General features: G+C 38.4%; 1 protein-coding gene across 1 annotated transcript; it reads right to left on the bottom strand.

Moving 5' to 3' along the window:
• Positions 1-2,611: 2,611 nt before the first annotated feature.
• LOC102280021 (olfactory receptor 56A3-like) lies at positions 2,612-3,552 on the bottom strand. Its single transcript, XM_070383185.1, is given in 2 exon segments — positions 2,612-2,733; positions 2,736-3,552. Coding segments are annotated over 2 exon segments (939 nt in total).
• Between the last annotated feature and the right edge of the window lie 8,943 nt (positions 3,553-12,495).

Here is a 12,495-nt window from a genome sequence, read left to right as displayed (position 1 = left end):
CAAAGAAAAAATTCAAGATTCATTTCTTTGCATCACTGGATGGAGGAGTCAAGAAATTGACAAAGTATGGAAAACTATACCTTAAATTGATCAGCAATTCATCTAATATTTTACCTCAAGCTAAATGGTCCAGACTTTGGGAACAGTACTGATAGTGGAATTTAAGCATTTTTATTTTGGGATCAGAAAGCAGAAACCCATAATTTTGGATTGAGTAGGACTTTCCCTGAATCAAATTGATATTTTCCTGTGTTGGTAATCTTGGGAACATGTCACTCCTAAAGAAAAGATAAAGATTTACATAGTATGACTTGGGCTTTCAGAGGAAAATGCTCTTTGTTTCTTAGGGTCTCCTGGCTTTTAGACCAAGAAGTAAACATACATGGAGTCCTTCCAATAGAGAAAGCCATAAGCTTCTCTGAGCAGATGAATGTAGGCTGGGACCTGTAAATGATGTGAATATATAAATGATCTTGGGTTTTGGCCTGATCATTTGACCTTATGATTTGAACAAAATCATACGTGGTGGTATTTGGAAGTTACCCTTGATACGATGTTTTAATTTCCCATTTCCTTTCAACTGTCCTGAGGGTGTGTATGAAGGTCCATGCCAGTAGCTTGAAGGGAAAAAGTGAAGAAAAGAGACTGGATAAGATGAGTGATGCCTGTCTTAAAGCAGGGCATGGTTTCATAGACTAGAACTAGAAATGTATTTTGAAATAACCAGTTCACTGTCTATGTAACAGATGAGGACACTGAAACTCAGTGAGGCTGCTGATTGGTTTCCAATCACACACGTTATTTGTGGTTGTGCTACTGACCTGGGTTCCTACACTCTAATCAATGGAAATTGATAAGAGGTAAGACAAGAAATTTATGCAAAACAAAACTTTACTGGAACTCGTGCTGCAGCATGAGGGAGTGAAAAGGAGTAACAGGTTTCCTTGCTCAGCTCCCTGATAGGGGCAAACTAGTCCCTTAAACGAAGTGAGAATAGAGGTAAGTCCAGGGGTCAGGCCAGAGTGTTGGTTTGGGTGATCTGCTCACCCCCTTGATGGTGCTGTTTGCAAGGATCACGCCCAGTGCCTTGCTTTTGCTCCTGACACCTGAGAAATATTAGTTGTGCTTTCTTTTGTATCTTACTGTTCATGGTGGTCCCAACTGTGTCTGCATTTCTAGTCCCTTATAGTTTCTTTGTATTCTGTTGCTCAAGAAGATATTCGTCCAGGTGCATGTGGAAGCACTGCAGGAAAGGGACCATGTCTTAGCCTATCTCATTGTGTAAGGTCTAGAATGCAGAACTGCTAAGACAGGCACAGGCTCTTTCTTCAAGTAGCTTACTGTACTTATTTGCATCTCCTTTCTACTTCCTTCTATGTAAAAGACAACATTCCTTCAACATTTTAGGATCCAGATTGCTTTAATTCCATTTGAACAGCACATGAGTTCCTCGATGACTGCAAATTTGTCCTGTGCATCTTTGTACCCTTGGGCTGTAACAAAGTTACTGTACTATAGCAGTTAATTAGAAAATATTTCTTCAATTAATAATGAGCCTAGTATATTTTAGTGTCATTACTGGGACAACTTATGATATGGTGATATATTAGTATCCTAAAACAGAGCCTAACTATGTATGTACCCTAAATACATACCACAAACTGAGTCATTGTGAATTTCAAAGGTGAAGCTTGAAGTGCAGACAATGGGGTGAAGACATTGAGGAAGAAGAGTTATGTGATACCCCTTCTCCTAAACCTAGTAAGTTCCATTTCCTCAAATGTGAGCAATTCTTGCAAGAGATCTTTCCTTTCAAGGGTTGGACCTGATAATAAGACACAAGTTTGCTTGATAAAGAGTAGGTGGAGAAGAAATTTATTGGCCGATCTAGAGGTAAGTGAGAGAGATTTATTTATGGAGTCCAGCTACTTTTCATCATTCAGGACTGACATTTAAAATAATGTGAACTTTTCACAATTGCATTATGCAGCTGAGCTAATAATAACAAAAATAGTAATAATAATATGCTACATGCAAGGATATTTATGTCCACAATTACATATTAAAAATTACATGTACATGAAGCAGGGTACCCAAAGCCAGTGCTCTGTGACAACCTAGAGGAGTAGGGTGGGGAGGGAGGAGGGAGGGGTTTTCAGGGTGGAGGGGACACATGTATACCTATGGCTGATACATATTGATGTATGGCAAAAACTGTCACAATATTGTAGTTATCCTCCAATTAAAATAAATACATTAAAAAATAAATAATAAAAGATTACATGTACTGAAATATTAAGTTCAATATTAACTGGGATTTATTTCTCCACTATAGAATTCATCCTCCAGAGTTCTCACATTTTAGATAAAACAATAGCAAAGATTTGAAAAAAAAATTAAAAAGTCCCAGAAATGCCAGACTTTTGGGGGGAAGCACTGAAGTTTGAAAAAGTGAATAAAGTCAAGAAAATTGTTTCAGAATTAAATTTATTCTCTGCTTGAACTTATGTTTGTGAGCTATGGATTTCAACCAAATTTCCCATCAACTAATTTATTAGTTGATTTATTAACTGATTCCTATTTTAGGAATGCAAAGATCCAGTTGTCCTAATTACCATCCTTTCTTCAGTAACCTCTGGATTCCTTGCTTGATCTCCTGGGTTTGCACCCCATAGACAATGGGGTTGAGGGCTGCAGGGATGACATGATGGAGGACATTGAGCAACACTGGCAATCAGGGGACGCTTTCCTCTTTGCCACATGGGTGAGGACAAAGACCAGGAGAATGGTGCTGAAGAAGAGGATCAGGATAAAGTGGGAGCCACATGTGCTTAAGGTCTTTACAACAGATCCTTCTGCCTTGAGTCTCAGAACAGCCCTTAGTATGAGGGTGTTGGAGAGGAAGATGAGGATGAGGTCAGATCCCAGCAGAGTCCAGTCTCCAGCAAATTGGAGGAGACGATTGATAGTGACATCATCACAGGAGAGTCTGGAGACGGACATATTGGCACAGATGCAGTTCTCAATGACATTTCTCCCATAATAATGGAGTCGAGCAGAGAGGATGGAAACAGACATAGTTAGAAGTGCATTTCTGGCTAAGATAAAAATGGCCACCTTGGCTATAAATTGCTCAGTGATGATGGATGGGTATCTCAGTGGATGGCAGGTGGCCACATAGCGGTCGTAGGCCATAACCATGAATGTGCAGGACTCCATGGTAAGAAAGCAATTCATGATATACATCTGAACAAAACTGGCAACAAAGCTGATGGACCTGAGGTCAAACCAGAAGATAGCCGGGACCTTGGGGATGACGGTGAGGCAGAGCACCATGTCCAGCAGGGAGAGGAGGCTGAGCAGGTAGTACATGGGCTCATTTAGAGAGGCCTCCAGCCGGATGGTGATCAGGAGGGTGGCATTGGCCCCCATGGCCAGAAGAAAAAGGGTGCTGAGGGGCATGGACAGCCAGAGCTGCCAGTTGGGAGACTTGACAAAGCAATTCAGGAGGAAGTGTGAAACCCTAGTGGAGCCATTTCTGTGAGATGTCATCTTGTGGATTTTGTTTCTACAGACTTCCTTTTATGATCTAAAAAAGTTACGATTGTACTAACAATGGGAGAAAAGTTCAGGGGCAAACTTAAGGTTTCTAGCAGATTATTTTGCTTTAAATGAAAATTTTTCATGTTGCACTCAGAAAATAAATTCATTTCAATCTTCTGCAATTTTTGTGTCTCCTCACTTATGAAATAGTTCTATTTTTTTCAATGAAAATATCTTATAAAGTAGAATGAGTTATGAACAGTTAGCTATAAGATGTTTTCTTGCAACTGAGGATTTTTACAGATCAGGTCCTCTGATTTTAGAAGTGTGGAGGTCTTTAGTGATTCCTCTCTGAATCTCTGCCCAGTTGACCAGATAATCTCTCCTAAATTCATACCATACACCATCCAGTGTTGCCACTCCTTTCTTCTAATTTAGCTTTTTTTTTTTTTAAAGCTCTTTATAGAGAGGGAACAAAAAGATTAAGTCTTGTTCTCAGGTGAAAATTCCCTTGAGATTGTCAGTTATAAGACAAAATGATAAGATAATAACAGAGTAATGTGCAGAATATTTTGAGAGTAGATGAGGACTAAACTTACATGAAAGTAAAGTGTTCCCAGGACTACTCTCCTGCTGAATTTTAAAGGCAAGTTCAAAGGAAGCTGCAAAAAATGAGCTGCTTGTTGCAGTGAGAAATGCCTACAAAATGTCTGATATTAGCATTTCTGGAGTCTTTAAAGTCATGTTGTGTATAGTCCCTCTATCTGTCTACAAAGATATTCTGCTCCAGTGTCATCCTATGGGTATAAATTGTTTCATCAATATATCAACTTCACTGTTTTACATCTGTTTAACCAGCAGGTAAAATGCAAATATTGTTTGCGGTGAATCAAGTGGATTTTGAATACTTACTAGACATTGTGCTAAAATACATTAGGAGCTTGCGTGTGTGTGTGTGTGTGTGTGTGTGTGCTCAGAAGTGTCCGACTCTTTGTGATCTGGTGAATTGTAGTCTTCCATGCTCCTCGGTCCATGAGATTCTCCAGACAAGAATACTGGAGAGGGTTGCCATTTCCTCCTCCAGGGGATCCTGTGTCTCCCGAGTCTCTTGTATTGGCAGGTGGGATTCTCTACCACTGAGCCAAACTGGAAAGCCCAGGATCAAACCCTTCTCTCTATATTAGGAGCATTTCTCAATTATTAAAATGACCCAGGAGGTATGTCTTATGTAACTTTACAAATGAGGGGGAAGGAGAGGCAGAAAGGTTGAGAAAATACCAAGACCACACAGGAAAACTTTTGTTCTTTTTTCTTTTTCTAACTTAATTTATTTTAATTGGAGGCTAATTACTTTACAGTATTGTATTGGTTTTGCCATATATCAACATGAATCCGCTGCGGTGTACACGTGTTCCCCATCCTGAACCCCCGTCCCACCTCCCTCCCTGTACCATCCCTCTGGATCATCCCAGTGCACCAGCCCCAAGCATCCTGTATCCTGCATTGAACCTGGACTGGCGATTCATTTTTTTATATCATATTATACATGTTTCAGTGCCATCTAGATGCAAATTTCCACTTGATTTTCAACCCAGTTCTTAGCTGTACTACATCTAATTAGTTAAAGAACATTGGTTGGACAGTCAGGATTCCTATTATAATGAGCTCTATAATGATGCCGCTGCTGCTGCCACTAAGTTGCTTCAGTCATGTCCGACTCTGTGTGACCCCATCGACTGCAGCCCACCAGGCTCTGCCGCCCCTGGGATTCTCCAGGCAGGAACACTGGAGTGGGTTGCCATTTCTTCTCCAATGCATGAAAGTGAAAAGTGAAAGTGAAGTTGCTCAGTCGTGTCCGACTCTTCACGACCCCATGGACTGCAGCCCATGAGTTTCCTCCCTCCATGAGATTTTCCAGGCAAGAGTACTGGAGTGGGTTGCCATTGCCTTCTCCGCCTATAATGCTATGATAATGTATTTGGTTCCTCAACGTCGTCAAAAGAGAGCAACTATTCCTCTAGGAATACAATTTTTGAAAGTTGAATACAGTAGTAATTAATTTTGGAATGAGAGCTCAGTAGATAGGAATGGATTTTTAATAGGAGTATGAACCCAAAGATGAAAAGATTTTTCAATCAAAAATACCTAATTTGATGTGACTGTTAAAAACACATATTAGTTTCCACCTATGCATGTCCTTGATCCCACACTTCCAATCCTGTTCACTTTGTTTTCTGTTAGGCTTCAACCTTCCTACCAATTGGCCCTGGGAAATTTCTGGGTTAGCAAAGATACTGGACTTTATCCTCCTCTTCCCCAACTCTTCTCTTCATTCCTTTTTATGTTCTGATTTAACATCAAGGGAGGTCTGTCTTAGTAGGGTCTGCCAGGAACTGTCCCTCTCTCTGGGGCAAAAGTAATTTCAAGATCCATTGGGAGTTTACATTAAATCTCAGTTCTTTTTCAGTTTTTAAGAATAGCAATGCTTACACGGTCTTGGTAAATTTCAAAGTGGTTTTAAAATGGTCACATCTGTGCCTCTGAGACAGTACACAAAGCAAGAGTTGCATTTATACCAGTTAATTTTGTCACAACACATGCAAATTTCCACGTCAAATTTTGACACACTTTCCTTCAAACAGGACTTGTCATTTTGTACTGAATTTTGTGTTTTAGCTCTTTGCTTTTTATTCTTAGCACAATCCCAAATCTCACCGTAGTTAAACCGCATTAAATACTCCTGCCTGATTTCTGGAGGATCCAGTCACATGAAAACATCTCAGACACAGGGAACAAGGACCCATAAGGAAACCTATAAGAAATGCAGTATTTTAAAAATTCCTGGATAGTTTTGGAAAGATTATTTCTAGCACTACAATAGAATTTCTAGAGAGCAGAAATGAGGAATTGCCCATTTATTTTCTATTCTTTCTTTTAAAAGATTTATTGCCTTTTTCCCCCTCTCATTCTTTCTCTTCTTTCCCTTCAACCAATACTTTATTCAATAAGCACTGAGTATCTATCTACTCAACTATAGGACTGAAGTACTTGGATTACTTAAATATGCATATACATTTTCCCTTTCTTCTTCAATTTTTCCTCTGCATTCAGAGATAGCCTATGGCAAGAATAGGATTGAGACCCCAGAGCTAATAATTTCTTGTCTCCATCAGGGTCAGGCTGAGGAAGCCAGCTGAAGCTGGAGACCAATGCAGGAAACTAACTCAAGTGTAGATTCCAGGATGGAACTATGTCACAGCACACTGGAAGCACAGACTTTGAAATTTGCAAGGGATGAAAAGGATTGCCCAATTCCATATTATTTGGATAAATGTGAAATACTACCATCAGTCTGTCTTTTAAACTTATGGGCTGGATCTAGAGACAGAAAAGAAGTTACTAGATTTTCTAGTATTAGCATTTTAGCTTTTATAAATTCTTTTTTACCACTCAACCCTCAAGCAGCAGGATCTTAGTTCCCTCATTTTAGTTCCCCGATTAGGGATTGAAACTATACCCCTGCAGGAAAAGCATGGAGTCTTAACCACTGTATCACCAGGGAGGTCCCTAGAAATTCTTTGGATTGAACTGAGGTATGTTATTCTCCCTCTACTCCTTCTCATACACACCCTTGTTTTCTGGTCTGTCACTATGTAGAGTATCTTTCTCCCCTCTGATTAATCAAGTATTTATGCACAGATTCTCTCTTGTCAGGTTTCTAGATTTCCAGACTTCAGACTGAAAACAGCTGAATTGTTCTACTAGGTCCTATTTGTTAGCTATTCCAAGACATTAGTTAATTTAGAGACTTTAATACCCCACTCACACCTATGAATAGGTCAACTAAAAAGAAAATTAACAAGGAAACACAAACATTAAATGATACAATAGACCAGTTAGACCTAATTGATATCTATGGGACATTTCACCCCAAAACAATGAATTTCACCTTTTTCTCAAGCGCACACAGAACCTTCTCCAGGATAGATCACATCCTGGGCCATAAATCTAGCCTTGGTAAATTCAAAAAAATTGAAATCATTCCAAGCATCTTTTCTGACCACGATGCAGTAAGATTAGATCTCAATTACAGGAGAAAAACTATTAAAAATTCCGACATATGGAGGCTGAACAACACGCTGCTGAATAACCAACAAATCACAGAAGAAATCAAAAAAGAAATCAAAATTTGCACAGAAACGAATGAAAATGAAAACACAACAACCCAAAACCTATGGGACATTGTAAAAGCAATGCTAAGGGGAAAGTTCATAGCAATACAGGCACACCTCAAGAAACAAGAAAAAAGTCAAATAAATAACCTAACTCTACACCTAAAGCAACTAGAAAAGGAAGAAATGAAGAACCCCAGGGTTAGTAGAAGGAAAGAAATCTTAAAAATTAGGGCAGAAATAAATGCAAAAGAAACAAAGGAGACCATACCAAAAATCAACAAAGCCAAAAGCTGGTTCTTTGAAAGGATAAATAAAATCGACAAACCATTAGCCAGACTCATCAAGAAACAAAGGGAGAAAAATCAAATCAATAAAATTAGAAATGAAAATGGAGAGATCACAACAGACAACACTGAAATACAAAGGATCATAAAAGACTACTATCAGCAATTATATGCCAATAAAATGGACAATGTGGAAGAAATGGACAAATTCTTAGAAAAGTACAACTTTCCAAAATTCGACCAGGAAGAAATAGAAAATCTTAACAGACCCATCACAAGCACGGAAATTGAAACTGTAATCAGAAATCTTCCAGCAAATAAAAGCCCAGGTCCAGACGGCTTCATAGCTGAATTCTACCAAAAATTTAGAGAAGAGCTGACACCTATCCTACTCAAACTCTTCCAGAAAATTGCAGAGGAAGGTAAACTTCCAAACTCATTCTGTGAAGCCGCCATCATCCTAATACCAAAACCTGACAAAGATGCCACAAAAAAGAAAACTACAGGCCAATATCACTGATGAACATAGATGCAAAAATCCTTAACAAAATTCTAGCAATCCGAATCCAACAACACATTAAAAAGATCATACACCATGACCAAGAGGGCTTTATCCCAGGGATGCAAGGATTCTTCAATATTTGCAAATCAATCAATGTAATACACCACATTAACAAATTGAAAAATAAAAACCATATGATTATCTCAAAAGATGCAGAGAAAGCCTTTGATAAAATTCAACATCCATTTATGATTAAAAAAAAAAAAACTCTCCAGAAAGCAGGAATAGAAGGAACATACCTCAACATAATAAAAGCTATTTATGACAAACCCACAGCAAACATTATCCTCAATGGTGAAAAATTGAAAGCATTTCCTCTAAAGTCAGGAACAAGACAAGGGTGCCCACTTTCACCATTACTGTTCAACATAGTTTTGGAAGTTTTGGCCACAGCAATCAGAGCAGAAAAAGAAATAAAAGGAATCCAAATTGGAAAAGAAGAAGTAAAACTCTCACTGTTTGCAGATGACATGATCCTCTACATAAAAAACCCTAAAGACTCCACCAGAAAATTACTAGAACTAATCAATGAATATAGTAAAGTTGCAGGATATAAAATCAACACACAGAAATCCCTTGCATTCCTATACACTAATAATGAGAAAATAGAAAGAGAAATTAAGGAAACAATTCCATTCACCATTGCAACAGAAAGAATAAAATACTTAGGAATATATCTACATAAAGAAACTAAAGACCTATATATAGAAAACTGTAAAACACTGGTGAAGGAAATCAAAGAGGACACGAATAGATGGAGAAATATACCATGTTCATGGATTGGAAGAATCAATATAGTGAAAATGAGTATACTACCCAAAGCAATTTATAGATTCAATGCAATCCCTATCAAGCTACCAACGGTATTCTTCACAGAGCTAGAAGAAATAATTCCACAATTTGTATGGAAATACAAAAAAACTCGAATAGCCAAAGCTATCTTGAGAAAGAAGAATGGAACTGGAGGAATCAACCTGCCTGACTTCAGGCTCTACTACAAAGCCACAGTCATCAAGACAGTATGGTACTGGCACAAAGACAGAAATATAGATCAATGGAACAAAATAGAAAGCCCAGAGATAAATCCATGCACATATGGACACCTTATCTTTGACAAAGGAAGCAAGAATATACAATGGATTAAAGACAATCTCTTTAACAAGTGGTGCTGGGAAAACTGGTCAACCACTTGTAAAAGAATGAAACTAGAGCACTTTCTAATACCATACACAAAAATAAACTCAAAATGGATTAAAGATCTAAACATAAGACCAGAAATTATAAAACTCCTAGAGGAGAACATAGGCAAAACACTCTCCGACATACATCACAGCAGGATCCTCTATCACCCACCTCCCAGAATATTGGAAATAAAAGCAAAAATAAACAAATGGGACCTAATTAAACTTAAAAGCTTCTGCACAACAAAGGAAACTATAAGCAAGGTGAAAAGACAGCCTTCAGAATGGGAGAAAATAATAGCAAATGAAGCAACTGACAAACAACTAATCTCAAAAATATACAAGCAACTCCTACAGCTCAACTCCAGAAAAATAAATGACCCATTCAAAAAATGGGCCAAAAAACTAAATAAACATTTCTCCAAAGAAGACAGACAGATGGCTAACAAACATATGAAAAGATGCTCAATATCACTCATTATCAGAGAAATGCAAATCAAAACCACTATGAGGTACCATTTCACGCCAGTCAGAATGGCTGCGATCCAAAAATCTACAAGCAATAAATGCTGGAGAGGGTGTGGAGAAAAGGGAACCCTCTTACACTGTTGGTGGGAATGCAAACTAGTACAGCCACTATGGAGAACAGTGTGGAGATTCCTTAAAAAACTGGAAATAGAACTGCCTTATGATCCAGCAATCCCACTGCTGGGCATACACACTGAGGAAACCAGAAGGGAAAGAGACACGTGTACCCCAATGTTCATCGCAGCACTGTTTATAATAGCCAGGACATGGAAGCAACCTAGATGCCCATCAGCAGATGAATGGATAAGAAAGCAGTGGTACATATACACAATGGAGTATTACTCAGCCATTAAAAGGAATACATTTGAATCAGTTCTAATGAGATGGATGAAACTGGAGCCTATTATACAGAGTGAAGTAAGCCAGAAGGAAAAACACCAATACAGTATACTAACGCATATATATGGAATTTAGAAAGATGGTAACAATAACCCTGTGTACGAGACAGCAAAAGAGACACTGATGTATAAAACAGTCTTATGGACTCTGTGGGAGAGGGAGAGGGTGGGATGATTTGGGAGAATGGCATTGAAACATGTATAATATCATATATGAAACAAGTCACCAGTCCAGGTTCGATGCACGATACTGGATGCTTGGGGCTAGTGCACTGGGATGACCCAGAGGGCTGGTATGGGGAGGGAGGAGGGAGGAGGGTTCAGGGTGGGGAACACATGTATACCTGTGGCAGATTCATTTCAATATTTGGCAAAACCAATACAATATTGTAAAGTTTAAAAATAAAATAAAAAAAATCAACACACTGAAATCCCTTGCATTCCTATACACTAATAATGAGAAAATAGAAAGAGAAATTAAGGAAACAATTCCATTCACCATTGCAACGGAAAGAATAAAATACTTAGGAATATATCTACCTAAAGAAACTAAAGACCTATATATAGAAAACTATAAAACACTGATGAAAGAAATCAAAGAGGACACTAATAGATGGAGAAATATACCATGTTCATGGATCGGAAGAATCAATGTAGTGAAAATGAGTATACTACCCAAAGCAATCTGTAGATTCAGTGCAATCCCTTTCAAGCTACCAATGGTATTTTTCACAGAGCTAGAGCAAATAATTTCACAATTTGTATGGAAAGACAAAAAATCTTGAATAGCCAAAGCAATCTTGAGAAAGAAGAATGGAACTGGAGGAATCAACCTGCCTGATTTCAGGCTCTACTACAAAGCCACAGTCATCAAGACAGTACGATACTGGCACAAAGACAGAAATATAGATCAATGGAACAAAAGAGAAAGCCCAGAGATAAACCCATGCACCTATGGACACCTTATCTTTGACAAAAGAGGCAAGAATATACAATGGATTAAAGACAATCTCTTTAACAAGTGATGTTGGGAAAACTGGTCAACCACTTGTAAAAGAATGAAACTAGAACACTTTCTAACACCATACACAAAAATAAACTCAAAATGGATTAAAGATCTAAACATAAGCCCATAGCTTTTAAAAATTATTTAGATTGATGAAAATCTGAACTTGTTTTTGACAACCCCCAACTCATTCCCCAGTTGTGGACTCTGTCTTCAATGTGTCAAGTTATATACAATGGATTTAATTCCTACACCATGATTCCAGTATTTGTGGCAAACACTTTGCCTCCAGTCTCCATATTTTCGCTTAAATCTCCAATTTTTCATAGTTGGGCTCTAATGATGCACTTTCTAGCTCTTCCCCACACCACTCATTAATCTTCCATTCACAAACTCCAGTTTTTCTGCATCTCTGTAACCACCAAACAAAATACCAGAGGAGATAAAAGGAGAGCAAAGGATAGAACAAGTTCCTAAATGACAGGCTTTCACCTGTGCCTACTCACCTGAGACAAGATGTTTATCCAATACCCTATTTTCAGATTACTTCAGCAGTACTGACTCAGGAATGGAAAAGAACACATATCTGAACTGAAGAAGTAGGTCTCTCCTTTCTTCTGGTTTTAATCTTGGAATAGTTGCCTCTCATCACTATTCACCCAGACTCACTTACAGATGTGAAAATACAGTCTGGTTCCACTGATATTGGAACCTTGAATATTTCCCAAGTACCTGGGCTAGCTATAACTCTAGAGCTCAGGGACTCTGCCCTCTGGGAGCTTCTCCATAGCTGCTCCCTTTGGACAAAAAGGCCATTT

The sequence above is a fragment of the Bos mutus genome, chromosome 15, assembly GCF_027580195.1.
Source record: "Bos mutus isolate GX-2022 chromosome 15, NWIPB_WYAK_1.1, whole genome shotgun sequence".
Lineage (NCBI taxonomy): Eukaryota > Metazoa > Chordata > Mammalia > Artiodactyla > Bovidae > Bos > Bos mutus.
This window is presented reverse-complemented; position numbering and strand designations above follow the sequence as displayed.